The sequence below is a fragment of the Medicago sativa genome, chromosome 4 (assembly GCF_051527215.1).
Source record: "Medicago sativa cultivar Bolivia chromosome 4, Bolivia_mono, whole genome shotgun sequence".
NCBI classification, from domain to species: domain Eukaryota; kingdom Viridiplantae; phylum Streptophyta; class Magnoliopsida; order Fabales; family Fabaceae; genus Medicago; species Medicago sativa.
The window spans coordinates 53,237,470-53,256,811 of NC_140752.1; the positions used below are offsets into that span (position 1 = coordinate 53,237,470).

Genomic DNA, 19,342 nt, shown 5'->3' on the forward strand with positions numbered 1-19,342 from the left:
AAACTCATTTTAGTCCTTGAAAATTGTTTAAGTCTTTTCAATTTGGTTGTATAAATCTTTATTTCAATTCCATGTCAAAACCCATTCCAAAAATTACATCTGAGTCATTTTGAGTCAATTTAGCCCCTAGGGGCATTTTAGTCATTTCCTGTGTTAAAACTCTGTTTAATCCCTAAAAAACTTGTCTCTGAGTCTTTTCATTTAGTTTGTATAAACTCTTGCTTTAATTCCCTGTTAAAAAACCATTTTAAAATTGCATCTGAGTCATTTTGAGTCGTTTTAGTCCCTAGGGGCATTTTGGTCATTTCACACGAAATTTTGAAAGAGAGAGGTTACTTTAAAGTACCTCATTTATGTAGTTGGTTCATTTTAGTCCGTTTTGTTATTTTTAATCGTTTCACTTTACGTTATTTTCCATTTACCAATTTTAATTCAATTTTATTTTAATTTTCATTTTTAGTCCCAAAATTTCTAATAATTGCATTTTTAGTCCTTTTTCCATAATTGCAGTTTTGTCCAAAAGTTTCAGTTAATTGCAGAACAGTCCCTACTAGTGTCAAGTTCTTTTTTAGTCCATTTTTTTTAATTGCAGATTGGTCCCTTAATTTCAAAGAATTGCAAAAAGGTCCTCAAGTCATTTTTAAGCCAAGGCCGAGTTTGTTAAGGTCCAATCCAGGTGTCAACGTCCCATTGACTATCAGATACACATGTCAAGCTATAAAAGGAGCCAACTCATCAACTGCACAAAAAACAGAACCATTCAACACAAGCCACATCACAAAACGCCAATTCCAATTCTCTCTCCAGAAAACAGAATCAATCACAGAAAATTGCAAGAACACGATGAAGCTCATGAAGAACTTCATCCCCAAACCGAAACCCTAATTGTCCAGAATCAAAATCCACATCAATTCACCACAAATCCACAACAATTTCATCACAAGAAAACTCAATTCAACAAATATTGTACAAAATCAGTTCGAATTTACAAAGAACTCTCAGAGATTCTCAGAAGAATCATCATCATTGAGTTTTCACCTTCGCAATTCAAACGTAGATTCATCACCAACGATGACGAATCCAACGTGATCACGAAGGATTTGGTGAGAAGAAAAGAAGAAAGATTGAATTCGAAGTTGAACCATAGAAGAAGAGGAACGTGTTCATCTATTCGTTCTTAGTTTGAAACGACAAAGAAACACTCACCAGAAGATCAGAGAATAGATTCAAGAAGTTTCCTGCATCTTATCCTTCGAATCTCCGAATTGAGCAACACGTGAACACATAAACTTTCTCGTCTTTCTTTCAAAAACCTCAACGAAGGTGTAGGTGTGTTACAAATCCACAGATTGATGTAGATCGGAAGCTTTCACGAAGTTTCTTTCAAAAAGTTTCAGAAAACATAAAAAAAATTTCAAAACCGTAAAGATTAAGTTCCGATCTACATAGATCTAGGCTTCTTTTGTGATTTCTGGTATTGGATTCATGCTTAGAATGAAAAATAAACGGTGAAAAGCTTTAGATCATAGAGTTTTTGGTGAGTTTGAGTGACGGTTAGGTTTCCGGCATCGGAATCTTCACCGGCGGCGGTGAAACCCGCCGGAGAAGACGACCAGAAGTCAAGAGAGAGGTGAGAGCTTCTCTCACAATATTTGAGAGAAGAGAGAGAAGTGAATGTAAAAATGAAGTGAACCGGCAGGCTTGGGGTTATATAGACCCCTGAACCGGACCGGTTCAACCTCGGTTCATCTCTGCTTGGTTCTCAGCCGTCAGATCTAGGGTTTTAGGAACTGGATCAATCCAACGTCCCTGATACGTTTGGATGATCCAGGATCCACTTTCCCTTGGGCCTGGGCTCTTGTTTTTGCGCAGACTTTATATTCTTATGTTTTTTTTGCTATTTCTATACTGCCTAATACTTTTTACACCTCTGTCTCATTAAAAAACCCTTAAAAATGCTTAAAGATTGCTCAAATCATTTTCTTGATATTTTTTGATGAATATTGATGTATTTATATGTTAAGTATTCATCAAAAATGAGGAAATATTTTGTTCTTTTGTTGATTCATTTCTTTTCCATTTCTTGTCAAAAATCTTGTTAAAATTTCTAAAATCTTGTGAATTCTCTTGCAATCATACTTGATGTTTAATCCTGGTCTTTTATGATATCTTGACATATAAAAATGGATAAAAACAATATTGTGTTGTGTGTTGCTTTATTCCTTGAATTTTATGATTAGAACTTGTGAAAATATGCTTAATTTTGATTCCAATTTTTAGTGTATGCTTGTGAGTTGGGATGTGTGGATTGTGGATTGATTTGTCACTGTTTGGATGTGTTTCTTGCTGTATGTGAATATGTGTGGCTAATTACTTGCTTTACAAGGCAACTTAATGTTTGTTTGTGAAATTAAAGTGTCAAATATACCTAAAACATGTCATGGTTCTTGACTTGAATGTGTTCTTATGATCCTCACATCACTAATTGTAATAAAACCCTTTTAGAAAATTATCATGATGTGAGGATTATAAGTCATATACTTGCCTTGATGTTATGGTAAATTTTAGGTATACTTTGTTACTTTTAGGTTAAGAGTCTTATTACTTTTTGTCAAGCTTTTTTAGTGTTTCTTTTGCTTATAATTTCTAGTCTATTATGTCTTATGCTACTAACCCTTTCATTTCATGTTTCATGCATTCGATAAGCATCTCATCCCCCATCTTATATTCTTGGTCTTTATTTTCTTACACTTTAGAATTCATGCAAAAGTTAGAATGTAAAACCTAGGAATTCCTGTAATTTACTTTACGCAATTTAATTTCTTGCAAGACCATAGCATGTACTTAGGCAAATGATGTAAAGGACAATGGACTCTAATGATGTACACCGACACAAGCATTGACACATGCACACACATCACATGGATACTTTAGATGTATGCTTAGGGAATGTATGCTTTAGATGTATGTTTAGGAACCTTGACACTTAGGCAAATTCTCTTTTTCAAACAAATATAAGCAACATCACTCAAATGATTTTCTAAATAAACCTTGGGATCAAAATCCCATTGTATTTTCCTCTTCTTTTCTTAAACAAAAATCTTAATGAATTCTAAATCATACTTAGACCTTTTTGCAAAATAACTAATTCCACCTCACTCTTTTCACAATCTCATGCCCTTGAGGCCTCTTTCTATTCTTCAAAATCCCATTTTCAAACTTAAAATCAACCAACAAAAACAAAAACATTTTTGGAAGAGAACTACGGTGGATTTGATCCCTTAAAAGGGTACGTAGGCAAGGAAACAGTATTCCTACAATTCAATTAAAATAAAAATTCAAACATCTTCTTCTCCCTCCAATTCTTCACTTAGTAAACTCTTAGGTGTAAATATCAACTTTTCAAATAGCATTTAAAAATAAAGCGCGCGCGTAGAAAGTAAAGACGGTTCCTATAGGATACTATAGTCGTTATGGGTGCCTAACACCTTCCCGTAGTGAAAACAACTCCCGGACCTCGTTTCTCAAGGGTTTTGCTTATTTTTTCCCTTCACAAGAAAAAATAAGATATCAAAGGTTAAAAAGGTTCAAACGTAATCAATGTTTGACACCCGAAAAACCAAGATAAAACAGTGATCAAGGGAGAAAATAGAGCTGTTGGACACGTTTTTGATAGCTGTCCAAAGACTCAATTGATTTCTCTTTTCTTCTTTAAAATAGCCAGAACGTTCTCAGAATGTTCTGTATGAATAGCCTGGCTTTTACAGCACTGTTGCTTGCTTGCGCATGAGATAACCAGCTGTTATGAGCTGTATAACTTGTTGCCCAATGCAGATGATGTCATTGTCCTTTGCTTTAGTGATGTCATGCTTTAAGCCATGTGCATTTATTCTTTAATGGGCTTCTTGGAGCCAAATGGGTCGAACCTTTTTCCTAAGGCCCAAGAGACATTTATTAAATGCTATTTTGCCATGCTTTCTTGCTGTGCAGACTTGTTCACTTTTGATGTACTGTTTCATTTTTATCGTATTTGCCAGAACGTTCTCAGATTGTTCTCATGAAACAAATTCTCACAAAATGAATTAGTAGATAACAAGATTAAATAAATATAATATGTTTGTAATCTTTAAAACATCAAATAAGGATTTTGTCTCAACAATCTCCCCCTTTTTGATGATGACAAACATTTATAATTTATTTTGATTTTGATTTGAGTTTTTTGAAAATTTGTTAAAAACTCCCCCTCAATTTTAGCAACTAAAATTTTGTGCCATTTTGAGAGTATTTCCAGAATATGTTTATGGCAATTGAGTTTGATAATTTTATCAAAGAACTCCCCCTCAATTCATGCATTCAAGATTCATATGCAAAATGAGAATATAAACATAAACAACATATTCATTAATCATGAAAATCATTACAAGGTATCAAACCTAGCATTTCTAAACATCAAAAAGCATTGTTCATATGCGCACATACTAGCAGCAATTTGATCCTTAATCAATCATGATCAACATACATAATTAAAGACATAAATAGAGAATTAAAAACAAAGTTTTTAAACATCAAAATAGCATAATAAAACAGCCTAGCATTAATCTATTCTTCCCTAGATCCTAGCTGTTTTCCTGGTCCTCCTAACTCATATTCCCCTAACTCCCCTAAATCATCTCCCTCTTTGTCATCATGAAAAGGGGCAACAACAACAGGAGTAGTAGCAGCAGGTGGAATGGTTGGTGAGGAAGCATCAGAAGAAGAAGAGATAGTAGGCATGAACATGGGATACATGGGAACAGGAAAGGGATTCTGTTCTGGTCTAGGTACCTCATTCTTGTCACTCATGGTGTTCTTCCATTTCCTTGATAGAGTAGATTCATAAGTTAGCCAAGACAGATAATGCAAAATAGCATTATTCCCTTCAATAACCCTAGTCAGATCATTACATGTCTTGCTGCAATCTTTCTTAACTTTAGACCTTTTGGTTGGCCTTTCATTGTTCTCAACAATCCTTTGCACCATAGAAGGAGACTCAGTAAACCTTGAAGGAAAAGTGAGATTGGTTTGAAGAGATTTGAAAGAATCCATCTAGACAGATGTATCAAAACCTTGTGGAGCAAAGAGTTTGTCCATTGAGTCAGTTGGAATAAAGCAGAATATTCATGCTTTTGTGGAGAGATAAACAAGTTTGATGATTTTGTGACCGGGGGTTTTTCTGTGAAGCTTTGAAGGATCTCAGAAGCCTTGACATTTGAGAAAGACACATTGTTGCCAAAATTAGCAAGCAATTCCTGATCCTCCTCCATCACAGGAGAACGTTCTGGAGAACGTTCTGGAGAACGTTCTGAAGGGATGCAGTGTTCATCAGAAGCATTTTCTAGAACAGGATTTTGCAGAGCAGACTCATCTTCCCTCTTTCTTTTGAGGTCAGTTTGAGGCTCAACATCAGGTTCCTGCTTCATGTGACTCAGATTCTTTGGGGTGAATTGAGAATACTCAAATAGAGATTGTTCACCCTCAAAAGGAACATGATTTTTGATGAAGATTTTAGTGAGAGCCATTCCATATGGCAGACATGACTTTTTGTTTCGAGATTGAATGACATTAATCATGTTATGAATTATGATATGAGGCAGACTCAATTTCTCTTTCATGTAGAGATGATACATGACTAAAAGATCATTTGGACTTACATTTTGAAAATTGCCATTCCTAGGTAAGACACAGTGTTGACTTATACCATGGAACATTTTTGGTTTAGGCAGAAGGTTCGAAGAAACAAACTCAGTGACATTTGGTTTGAAAAGGAGTTTGAGAACATTCTCAGAATCTACTTCGAGTTTTTCAAACCAATCATCACCAAAGACAGTACGACCAGTATTAGAGATACCAAGAATGTCAGAGATTACCTGTGGAGTGAGACGAATCTCAACATCCTTGATCCTAGACACTATTAGGCTTTCCTCAGGGTAGACTTCTGCCATGAAGTAGAAAGCTTGAATAAGCTTTGGGTAGTGTCTCTCACGAAGTTGAAGAAATTTGGTCCAACCTTGCTCATCCACATATTCCTTAAGATCAACTTTGTCTTTTTCAAGTTTGACAAAGTCATAATACCTTCCAATTCCAATAGATCTGTTTTCCCATTTCTTCTTGAAATCCTTTTTCAATGTTGGATCAAACAGAGGTACCTTCTTTCCTTGAGAGATTTTAATGTTCTTTGGTTTTGAGGCAGTTTTGTGCTTTGGAGAACATTCTGGAGAATAATCTGAAGACAGTTTGTCATCTTCATCTGAAGAGCTTTCTGAAGAACCTTCTGGAGAACGATCTGGTTCAACAGTTTGCTTCTGTTTTCCTTTGTCCTTCACAGTTGGTTTAGGCTTTGGTTTTGGTACAGAAGCCTTGACAGAAGGTTTTGAGACCTTTTTGCTACTCTTAGGTTTAGGCTTAAAAGGAGAAGGAGTTTTCTCAACCAAAGGAGTAGGTGGTTCCGTTTCTTCATCTGAATTAGAGATTTCATGGACAGTTGTGTCCACACTGTTGGTTTTCCTTGTTCGAAGCCTTAGAGATTTCCTAGGTCTTGGATTAGGAGCAGATTTAGCCTTCATTGGAGGCATCTTCCTTTTGGTGGCGTTCCTAAGATGAGGAGCCATTTTGTTCAGTTTTGGAGGTTCCTGAGGAGTGGTTTGTTGTTCATCAACAACTTCTGTTGGTGGGTTGAGATTGAGGTTGACAAATGTTGGTTGTGGTTCAACATACACAACCATCGCAAGAGGATGGAAAGATTCTGGGTCAGGGATGAAAGGAAGTTCTTCATCATTCTTCGATGGAGTTTTTTCTGGTGTGGTTTCGGTGGTGAGATAACCATCTTGCATGGTTTGTTCAACAGTGTTTTTGAGCGGAGATTGTGGTGGAATTTTGAATGGAGTAGTTTCTTTGGTTGGTGTAGACCAAGATTTTCGGGTGTCAAGCCATTGATTGGACTTGAACCTTCAATCTACCGGACTTGCTCGATTTTATTCTTGGGAAGGGAAAAAGAGATTGAAAAACCCTTTTTGGATCCGGGGGTCGGTTACGATTCGGGAAGGTGTTAGGCACCCGCGTCGTTCACGGTACTCCGTGAGAACCTCTTTCTAACTTTATTTTTATTTGAAAATTTGTTGTTTAAAGTTGAAGTGAAAGAATGGAGGGAGAAGAAGTATGAGTTTATTTTTATTTGATCGATTTGAGAGGAATAAAGCCTCTGCCTACGTACCCTTAAAAGGGATCAAAACCGCCGTAGTTCGTTCTTAAAAATATTTTTTTGTGGGTTAGGTTGATTTTAATTATTTTTTGAAAATGATTTTGAGAAGGGTTGCGAGACCTCAAAGGTATAGAAGAATAAAATAGAAGTGAGGTTGTTTCATTTTATTTGCAAAATTTTAGTCTAAGTTTAATTAAAGCTTCATTGAAAATTTGATTAAGAAAATAAAGGAAAAACCTCTTGGATTTGGATCCAAGGTTTATTGAGAAAAGGATTTGATTTTTGCTTATTTGATTTTTGAAATAAAAAAAAAGGTTTTTCTAAACTAACGGTAAAGCTAGCGTAATAACGTGAAAAATAAAGCGAGCGTAAAGCGATAAATAAAGTGATAGTGTCGGTGCTTGTGTCGGTGTGTGCATTTACTACGCTATTACATACCATTCCTAGATACACACTAAGAGAAATGCAAAGCCCAAAATAAATTACATCACTTCCCTAATTATACACACTAAATATCATGGGGCTTGCATAAATTGCCAAAGGAAAAGAAAATGCATGAAGATGTACTAAAATTAAAGCAAACATGATATAGTAAGATAATGAGAAAATTAAAAGCATCCTATACTAGAATGAAATGCAATCATGTTAGAAATTTTTAAAGCTTCAAGATGCATGAAACATCTTTAATTAAAAAGAATTTTTAGAAAGAAGGAACGCATGATGTTAAATTTTTTAAAGCAATGCATAGAAATTGAAAGATTAAAGCAAAATCAACAAGAGATATCATGGAGTGAAAAATTTGAAAATGCATGGAGCTAGAGTTGAATTTTAAAGCTAGGTTGTAAGAATGTTTGATATCGAGAACCAAAAACGAAACAACAACCAAAAAGATGCATGAAATGATTTTAGGCATGATAAGATGTTAAAGAAGGAAAAGAAAGAAAAAAAAATGACAAGAGAAACTAAAAAACAATGCAGGAGATGTCATTAACCTAACTATGTAGATATGCTAAAAAGAGTAAAGTAACAATGCATGATTAAAGTCAATGATAGAATGATGCACAAGAAGGAGGGTGTAAACGATAGCGAGAGAGGTACATGAACATAAAGCAAGAAAAATTAAAAAGAATGGAATAAAGGCCAACTAGCTTGCTGGAACGGGTTGTTTGAACCCATGGATTATGGTTGGTTTAATAAAATGGGTTAAAAATAATAATAATGAGATAAAAATATAAAATAGAAAAAAGAAAGAAGTATAATAATGGTTTGGGAATAATGAAATACCCATTTCCACGTTCTATTCCATCTCTAAACTTAAACAAACAGCTCTTTTTTCTTTCATCATAAACAAAAACTCCGCCCCCTTCTTCATTAATTTCCGGCGAGGAACAACCTTCCGTCGTTTTCAGAAAAACCAATTACATATTCACACATCCTTTTTGCTTCTAAGTTCAAAACTCAACTCGGATTTTCAAACACAACATCACACCGGCCTAAATCTAGAACTTTAAAACATGGACCAAAGAAATCTCAAACATACACACACATGAACATGTAACAGATTGAAATAAAAGAGGGAGATAAAGTATTACCTCAATTTTAGATCGGAGGGACCAAAGAAGATGACAGAGAATTCAAAATCATTCCATCTCCCTACTTTTGCTTCCCGGATCTGCTACTTCTTCTTCTCTGTTTACGTTTCCGGTTCCGATCTGTTATGTATTCCTCCCTCCTTGCTGAGTCGCAAACGACTCGTCTTTGTTGTTGTGGAAGAAAACGGTCCTGTTCTTCCTTCTCTGTTTGCTCGGATTCGACTCAGCTTCTTCTCTTTGATTTGTCTCGAATATGTATTTTTGAAACGGTGGATGGATTCGTTTATAACGAAGGGAATGGGTGTTAGATTCGTTGTTGTTGATTCGTTAACAAAGAAGGTGTTTGAGCATTTGTGTGATGGTTTGTGATTGTGGTTGAGAATTGTTTGATTGGTTTGGCCCGTGAATATAGTTGAGATTTGGTGATTTGAGCAGATTTGAAGATTGGTGATGATTTGTAAAGGATGAGTTATGATTTTCGAAACTGTTAGTGTAGGTTTTTTTTGATAATCGAAAATGTATGTGTATTTGGGAAGAAAGTGATATTTGATGATAAGTTGCTGGACAATTGATGAGTTATGTGTTCTTGGGAGAACTCAAGGGAATAGTTGATTTTTGATCCATAATTGGAAGCTGCCGCCTAGAATTTATGTTTGTGTAAGAGTTTGTGCAGCCCCCTTCTCTCCAATGATTGGGAGTTATTTATAGTGACACATTAGGTTAAGAGGGATAAATGGACAGATGACAAAAAAGCCCTTGAAGAAACTTGGAGATAAAGGAAAGAAATAGATGCTTCTTGGACCAATTATAACTTGACACATGGACTGAAGACCAAAGACTAATAATAAAATACTTAAGACTAATAAAACAGAAATGTGATTAATTACTACAATAAAAGCGAAAATTAAAAAGAAATGAAATAAAAAGAAATTAATAAAAAGGGGACGAACAAATAAAAGATTTTAACTAATTAAAAATATAAATAGAAATTCTAACTAATTAAAATACGAATGAAAAGTTTCTTAACTGCTTAAAAAATACGAATAAAAATTCTAACTAATTAAATGCGAATAAAACGGTTTTAATTGTGCAAAAGATACGAATAAAAAATAAAAAAAACCAAGAAAAGTGGTCAAAATTTGGGGTATGACAGATGCCCCTATTTAAGTTTCTTCGTCACGAAGATTTGAAAGAAAACTTTTAAATCGATGGGTCGAAGAGACTTAAATACTAAGTACACCGAATTTTGACCAGTTGAAAAGCTGAGAATGCAATGAATATAATGATATGAATGCAAGTGATGCAAGTATGAATGCAAAGACGACAAAAATAAACTGACTGGGGGAACGAACTGATAAGTTTCACTGGGGAGAAAAGACTGTCTATTACCGACTTTCGTGGTAAAGACGAACATACAGAAGATAAAGCTTGAACGGAACATAAAGCTCAGACGGAAGATAAAGCTTGGACTGAAGATAAAACTCAGACGGAAGATAAAGCTTGAGACGGAAAACAAAGCTCGAGACGGCAAATAACGCTTGAGACGAAAAATAAAGCTTAAGACGGAAAGTAAAGCTTGTCCATTACCGACAGCTTGTGGTAAGGACGAAAGTACAGAAGATAAAGCTTGTCTATATTGATTAGTATTGATAAAGTGATTATTGGATGGGATCTACCACCTGAACACAAATTGATTGGTGACATTCATGAATTAAACACCTTGAGGATGACCTTTTTATGTATTGGATTAGTGACGCCTCTTGAACATAAGCTGGGGACGACATATTAAGGGAATGACAGGTAAACACAAGCTGTCCGTGGTTTGGGACTGACCATTTGAAGCAAAATAAAAGTTTGCGAGAATCCACTCGACTTTTGATGAAATGTTTGAGAGAAATCCACTCGGCTTTTGATGAAAGGTTTGCGAGCATACACTCGGCTTTTGATGAAAGGTTTGCGAGCATACACTCGGCTTTTGATGAAAGGTTTGCGAGAATACACTCGGCTTTTGATGAAAGGTTTGCGAGAATACATTCGGCTTTTGATGAAAGGTTTGCGAGAATACACTCGGCTTTTGATGAAAGGTTTGCGAGCATACACTCGGCTTTTGATGAAAGGTTTGCGAGAATACACTCGGCTTTTGATGAAAGGTTTGCGAGAATACACTCGGCTTTTGATGAAAGGTTTGCGAGAATCCACTCGGCTTCATAAGAGTTTTGCGAGAATCCACTCGGCTTTTGATAAGAGGTTGCGTGAATCCACTCGGCTTTTGATAAGTTTGCTGGAATCCATGGGCTTGGTAAGAGTTCGCCGGAATCCACCGGGCTTACAGTGAATGACTTCTCTGGACCAGACACACTGGGGTAGACGCTTTTATGAGATACAGTTGAAATAAGACACGAGGTGGTAAATGCAATGATATTTTGTATGCATGCAATATGTGCATGAATGTTTATATGCATGAATATATGTATGAATGAATGTATGAATGTATGACTGTATATGACAGGTGAACTTGATGAAACAAAAGAGGATAGGTAAGATGAGAGATGGACCGACACCGCAGTACAACCACTCGGCAATCTTCATTGGGGATAACATTACTGGAGATGAGTTAAACACTGTCAAGGTAAAGCTCATACTCAGACCACTGGTGGGGGAACAACCCATAACCACACCACTGAAGGGAGAATGCCCCATAATCAAACCGCTTGGAGACAGAATGCCCCATAATCAAACCACTTGAGGGGAGAAAGCCCAATAATCAATTCTCTTGGGGAAACAGCTCATCAATCAACAATTTGGCAGAAGTCGCCATCTCTAAGGGATAAAATACATTAATCAAGCCACAGATGGGAGACACCGTCAATTAAACCATAGACAGGAGTCGCCATTCATCAAATCACCGGCAAAAGTCGCCATTTCTCGGGATAAAACCCATCAATCAATCATTCTGACAGAAGTCGCCATTTGTAAGCAAACACAAAGTGCTTTCTTTCCATTCGACCCACTTGAACTGTGATGCCTCTGTCCTTATTTTCTTTTTCATTTTTTTTGTATATATTTTTTTGAATCCCTAACTTTTTCCTGGATCGCCCTTTCGGGTTTTCAATCCACCGGGAGTATAGATATATATTTTTTTATGCCCCTAATTTTTGCCTGGACCGCCCTTTTCGGGTTTTCAGTCCACCGGGACGCTCATTTTTGGCTTAAGCCGCCCTTTCGGGTTTTCGACTTAGCGAGCTCTTTTTTTTTTTTGTATTTTTTTTTTTTTTTTTTTGACAGAGGTCATCGCACAACACTTGTCCATAACTATCTTGTAGAGTTTAACTGTCCTTGGGACGAATGTTGATGTATGTTTCTACTACTCATAAGTTCCAATAAGATGTACCTGTTGTTTATGCTTTTCAAAGGACATTAAAAAAGATTTTTTTTATTTTTTGCTTTAAGTATTCACATCAAAAATAGAAGAAAATTATGCAAACAGAATAAATGAGAATTTCAAATAAATAGGCACATGCTCAAATTAGATGTAAAGGAGTGGTGACCTGCCAAAGGCGTGGTTCCACAGATTTTAAAAAGTTTGGAAAATGGTAATTATATTGGAAAAGGTACATTGAACACAACAACCGCTATACTCTCTAACAACTTTGAATTCCACTGTTCTGAGTCTTTGACCTGCAGATGCTTTATATCGGGAGTCCTTTGACAGTTAAGATGCCTCAGATGAATCATACTTGATTTGATGAAGATGCCTTGCCATAAGTCGGAAGTCTTTTGACGACTGGAATGTCCCAAGTGAGTCATGTCCGACCAGATGCAGTTACTTTGTCATAATCCTTAACTTTTGCATAGGTCGCCCTTGCGGGTGTCAACCTATCAGGATAAACACATTTTTTTTTTATCATTTTTTTTTACATGTCTCTAACTTTTGCATGGACCGCCCTTTCAGGTTTTCAATCCATCGAGACGCTCCTTTTTGCCTAAGCCGCTTTTTCCAGTTTGCGACTTATCGAGCTTTTTATTTTAACAAAGTATTTCTTGACTGCACTGGCATTCATAGGACACACAAGTTCATCACTATGCTTTTGTAATTAGGCATTCCTTTGCCCCTGGAATCAGACAACATATTTTTGAGCACAAAGCCACTTTCTTGACATTCACGGGGACGAGCCTTCTTTGTCGAATACTTGATATAACTGTCGGTGGCACACAACAATAACACTTTTGAATTTCAATCAAGTTTAGCTTTCATTAGAACTTCCGTTGCCGGGACTTTGACCTCCATGTGAAGCATTGCCTTTATATTGTATACTGAGGGATGGTGGGGGGGTTGCCCCTGTTGAAGTGTGCATTTGAAGTATAACATCCCTGCAAGGCAGATGGTAGCATCTCGTGCCAGTCTTTGTACATGAAAGTCCTCTTCTGGACAATCTTTCTTGATATTCGCAGCTTCGATGGCCCAGATGCCCCAGTAGGCGAGAAATCACATTGGAAACTTCTTCTTCATACTCCTCTTCAGTCTCGGATACAAGGAACTCAAAGTTGAGAGAGAGTACATGGTTTAAGTGTTCAACGGGTTTATTAATGCATGATTTGATTATTGATATAAACATTATGATTATGCAAATATGTGGAAAAGATTTAAAGTAAAGAATTTTTGGTTTTTTGTATTACCATCTTTCCAGAAAAAGCACAAAATAAAAACAAAGTCGGGATCAAAGCGACCTTTTAATTAATGATGAAACTACATAAAGCAAAAAGCCCTAAATAAGTTCACTTCCGTCTCGGGTGGGACGAAAGGATTTTTTTTTTTTGAAAAACATAAAGCAACAAACAAACATATTAATTGACCAAATGAGCAGTAGAAATAAACATCAACTAAGACCCAATTGCAGCTAAACATTTCAAGTGTCAACCTTAGATACCAAGAGCCGATATCAGATTAACTTGCACATTCGAATTCAAACTCTTCAAAAGGTATGAGGTTTTTTCGGATCAACTTCTGAACTATCTTCTGAAATGCAAAACATTGTTCAATATCGTGACCTGCTGCCTCTTGATGGAAAGCACAAAAGAGGTCGGGCCTATGCTGGGCTGACAACTTTGCTGGCATTGGCAGAGGTGCCTTGGGATAGACCAAATTCCTTTCAAGCAACTTTGGAAACAACTCTGCATACGTCATGGGAATAGGGTCAATCTGTTTCCTTGAAATCCGTTGTCGAGGCTGTTGTTGATATTGCTGAAACTGGGGTTGATAACCCGAACTTTGCAGAGCATTTGTGACAGACATAACAGCGGCAACAGGGTGATAAGCCAGATACTGTTGTTGAGGTTGACTTTCTGCCACACTCATTTCCTGGTCTTCCTCTTCTGAACCATTAGTGGGAACAACTTCTTTGATCAACTGTCCTTTTCGGACCCAATCTTCAATACGCATGCCTGCGGCCATCATATCCGTGAAATTGCCAGATGCACTTGCAAGCATATGCTCAAAATAGAACGGATCCAGAGTTTCCAGAAAAATCTCAGTCAACTCTTTCTCTTCTAGACGTGGACGGACTTGTTCAGTGAAATCTCTCCAACGTTGGGCATAAGCTTTGAAGGATTCATTATCATTCTGAGTCATGGCCTGCAATTCCTTTCTGTCTGGGGCCAAGTGCAAGTTGTAATTATACCGCTGAACGAAAGCCTCACACAAATCACTGAAAGTTTTGATATCATCCTTGCTCAGACTCATATACCATATCAGTGCGGCACCAGTCAAACTATCTTGGAAACAGTGGATAAGGAGCTCATCATTGCCTACTTGAGCAGACATCTTTCTCACGTACATTACCAAATGAAGCTCAGGGCAAATGTTCCCTTTGTATTTCTCAAAATCAGGGACCTTGAATTTGGGTGGTATCACGACATTGGGAACCAAGCAAAGATCATAAGCATTTGTCCCAAACAGTTCTTTCCCACGAAGAGCTTTCAATTCCAACTGTATTCTGTCAAACTTTTCTTCTAGTTCAGCTATCCGGTCGTATGCAACCACATTTCCTAAGTGATAGATCGGCCCAGGGCCCTGTTGAGTAGTATGAATCAAAGGAGTTGAGTAGGTCATAGCGGCTTGAGGGATCAAAGGACCCAGTTGAGGGATAGGCATTGTCTGTTGCACAAAAGGAGCTTGAACCTTAGAGACACCATGACGGAATACTTCACCAGAACTTAATGGTGTGCTCCAGAGATAACCTTCAAGCATTGCATGTTGAGGAGTACTAGCAAACACTGTTGAAATCGGGGTAGTGGAAGCAGCCGTCTGAGCTTGAGATCTGACAACAGGAAAGGATAATGGTTGACTCTGTGCAACCGTCATTAAAGATACTAAGTTCCTCAAAATCTCATTTTCGGCCCGAAGGGTTGTCACCTCTTCACGAAGCTTGTGGTTCTCTTGTTCAAGATGATCCATTCTGATTTGCTCGAGTGTTGTAGGTGCGAGTAGACTGATAGATTGACCTTTTGTAGGCAGAAACAAAGTATGAGACACGGACTAGAAACTATGAATGCAAAGATGATGCATGATATGTTTATGCAAAAAATGTGAATTTTTTTTTGAAGGACTTATTGAAGCTAATTTGTAAACATCGTAGAGGAACATGGTTTCATTTGAAAATTGTAAAGATATTGCAAGCGGTTTTCTTTTCAAAAGGTAAGAACGAAACCAAAGAAGAAGTTCTTAACAAAAGCAAAAGCTTAGGTAAGATTTTTTGAAATTGTATTGCTTGGTGTTCATTCTTACAAGGTCCATTCCTTTGATGTTTACAAAAAACTTGGCTAAATCTTTCAATATTTGATGGAAAAAAGTATTTATGAATGGATGCATGTATGCATGATGATGAAGTTTGAGGTACACAATGTTGGAGCTTAGGGTCACAACGCCATTTGGTGAGGACTATGGTTTCCATTTGCAAAAGTGACAAGGGTTCTACCAAGTTCCCAGAGTTTTCAACTACTTACGAATTTCATCGGTTTACGAAATTACTCTCGTTCCAATATCATCCGTAAGAAAGTCTCGTCTGAGTGTAGTATCGCGTATCAACTAAATCAAGATTGACTCAAGATTAGCCACCGCACTACGTCCTAAAAAGGCCAAGTAGGGTTAAAGGTAACTAAAGGTCCTCAACTTTTAGCGGTCACTTAAAAATAAACATGTCGATCACGAATACTCATGTCAACATAGTATATCTCTAAGATCCCTAAGTTGAGTGGGGTTATCACATGTGCCACAACCAAAATTCACTCTTGGCAGGACACTATGATTATACCACCATCCTATCCTAATGTTTCTCTCAAGTCTGGGTTTTGGACTTGTCTCACCGCTCACGTTAAAAATAAACAAGTAAACACGTATTTACAAGGTAAAAGAGCACAAGTAAAAAAGGAAGAAAGGTAGGCTTAACCCGCGTAGGATCCCCAGTGAAGTCGCCATTTTTGTAGACCAAGATTTTCGGGTGTCAAGCCATTGATTGGACTTGAACCTTCAATCTACCGGACTTGCTCGATTTTATTCTTGGGAAGGGAAAAAGAGATTGAAAAACCCTTTTTGGATCCGGGGGTCGGTTACGATTCGGGAAGGTGTTAGGCACCCGCGTCGTTCACGGTACTCCGTGAGAACCTCTTTCTAACTTTATTTTTATTTGAAAATTTGTTGTTTAAAGTTGAAGTGAAAGAATGGAGGGAGAAGAAGTATGAGTTTATTTTTATTTGATCGATTTGAGAGGAATAAAGCCTCTGCCTACGTACCCTTAAAAGGGATCAAAACCGCCGTAGTTCGTTCTTAAAAATATTTTTTTGTGGGTTAGGTTGATTTTAATTATTTTTTGAAAATGATTTTGAGAAGGGTTGCGAGACCTCAAAGGTATAGAAGAATAAAATAGAAGTGAGGTTGTTTCATTTTATTTGCAAAATTTTAGTCTAAGTTTAATTAAAGCTTCATTGAAAATTTGATTAAGAAAATAAAGGAAAAACCTCTTGGATTTGGATCCAAGGTTTATTGAGAAAAGGATTTGATTTTTGCTTATTTGATTTTTGAAATAAAAAAAAAGGTTTTTCTAAACTAACGGTAAAGCTAGCGTAATAACGTGAAAAATAAAGCGAGCGTAAAGCGATAAATAAAGTGATAGTGTCGGTGCTTGTGTCGGTGTGTGCATTTACTACGCTATTACATACCATTCCTAGATACACACTAAGAGAAATGCAAAGTCCAAAATAAATTACATCACTTCCCTAATTATACACACTAAATATCATGGGGCTTGCATAAATTGCCAAAGGAAAAGAAAATGCATGAAGATGTACTAAAATTAAAGCAAACATGATATAGTAAGATAATGAGAAAATTAAAAGCATCTTATACTAGAATGAAATGCAATCATGTTAGAAATTTTTAAAGCTTCAAGATGCATGAAACATCTTTAATTAAAAAGAATTTTTAGAAAGAAGGAACGCATGATGTTAAATTTTTTAAAGCAATGCATAGAAATTGAAAGATTAAAGCAAAATCAACAAGAGATATCATGGAGTGAAAAATTTGAAAATGCATGGAGCTAGAGTTGAATTTTAAAGCTAGGTTGTAAGAATGTTTGATATCGAGAACCAAAAACGAAACAACAACCAAAAAGATGCATGAAATGATTTTAGGCATGATAAGATGTTAAAGAAGGAAAAGAAAGAAAAAAAAATGACAAGAGAAACTAAAAAACAATGCAGGAGATGTCATTAACCTAACTATGTAGATATGCTAAAAAGAGTAAAGTAACAATGCATGATTAAAGTCAATGATAGAATGATGCACAAGAAGGAGGGTGTAAACGATAGCGAGAGAGGTACATGAACAGAAAGCAAGAAAAATTAAAAAGAATGGAAAAAAGGCCAACTAGCTTGCTGGAACGGGTTGTTTGAACCCATGGATTATGGTTGGTTTAATAAAATGGGTTAAAAATAATAATAATGAGATAAAAATATAAAATAGAAAAAAGAAAGAAGTATAATAATGGTTTGGGAATAATGAAATACCCATTTCCACGTTCTATTCCATCTCTAAACTTAAACAAACAGCTCTTTTTTCTTTCATCATAAACAAAAACTCCGCCCCCTTCTTCATTAATTTCCGGCGAGGAACAACCTTCCGTCGTTTTCAGAAAAACCAATTACATATTCACACATCCTTTTTGCTTCTAAGTTCAAAACTCAACTCGGATTTTCAAACACAACATCACACCGGCCTAAATCTAGAACTTTAAAACATGGACCAAAGAAATCTCAAACATACACACACATGAACATGTAACAGATTGAAATAAAAGAGGGAGATAAAGTATTACCTCAATTTTAGATCGGAGGGACCAAAGAAGATGACAGAGAATTCAAAATCATTCCATCTCCCTACTTTTGCTTCCCGGATCTGCTACTTCTTCTTCTCTGTTTACGTTTCCGGTTCCGATCTGTTATGTATTCCTCCCTCCTTGCTGAGTCGCAAACGACTCGTCTTTGTTGTTGTGGAAGAAAACGGTCCTGTTCTTCCTTCTCTGTTTGCCCGGATTCGACTCAGCTTCTTCTCTTTGATTTGTCTCGAATATGTATTTTTGAAACGGTGGATGGATTCGTTTATAACGAAGGGAATGGGTGTTAGATTCGTTGTTGTTGATTCGTTAACAAAGAAGGTGTTTGAGCATTTGTGTGATGGTTTGTGATTGTGGTTGAGAATTGTTTGATTGGTTTGGACCGTGAATATAGTTGAGATTTGGTGATTTGAGCAGAGTTGAAGATTGGTGATGATTTGTAAAGGATGAGTTATGATTTTCGAAACTGTTAGTGTAGGTTTTTTTTGATAATCGAAAATGTATGTGTATTTGGGAAGAAAGTGATATTTGATGATAAGTTGCTGGACAATTGATGAGTTATGTGTTCTTGGGAGAACTCAAGGGAATAGTTGATTTTTGATCCATAATTGGAAGCTGCCGCCTAGAATTTATGTTTGTGTAAGAGTTTGTGCAGCCCCCTTCTCTCCAATGATTGGGAGTTATTTATAGTGACACATTAGGTTAAGAGGGATAAATGGACAGATGACAAAAAAGCCCTTGAAGAAACTTGGAGATAAAGGAAAGAAATAGATGCTTCTTGGACCAATTATAACTTGACACATGGACTGAAGACCAAAGACTAATAATAAAATACTTAAGACTAATAAAACAGAAATGTGATTAATTACTACAATAAAAGCGAAAATTAAAAAGAAATGAAATAAAAAGAAATTAATAAAAAGGGGACGAACAAATAAAAGATTTTAACTAATTAAAAATATAAATAGAAATTCTAACTAATTAAAATACGAATGAAAAGTTTCTTAACTGCTTAAAAAATACGAATAAAAATTCTAACTAATTAAATGCGAATAAAACGGTTTTAATTGTGCAAAAGATACGAATAAAAAATAAAAAAAACCAAGAAAAGTGGTCAAAATTTGGGG

At 36.3% G+C, this 19,342-nt stretch overlaps 1 protein-coding gene across 1 annotated transcript; it reads right to left on the reverse strand.

Annotated features, from left to right (window-relative positions):
• Window positions 1-7,292: 7,292 nt before the first annotated feature.
• On the reverse strand, window positions 7,293-19,103 carry LOC146929809 (uncharacterized). Its single transcript, XM_085701548.1, has 2 exons — window positions 18,198-19,103; window positions 7,293-18,104 (listed from the first exon to the last, which is right to left on the reverse strand). The coding sequence occupies exon 2, from the start codon at window positions 15,281-15,283 to the stop codon at window positions 13,775-13,777; it is 1,509 nt and encodes a 502-aa protein (XP_085557674.1). The 5' UTR covers window positions 15,284-18,104; window positions 18,198-19,103; the 3' UTR covers window positions 7,293-13,774.
• Between the last annotated feature and the right edge of the window lie 239 nt (window positions 19,104-19,342).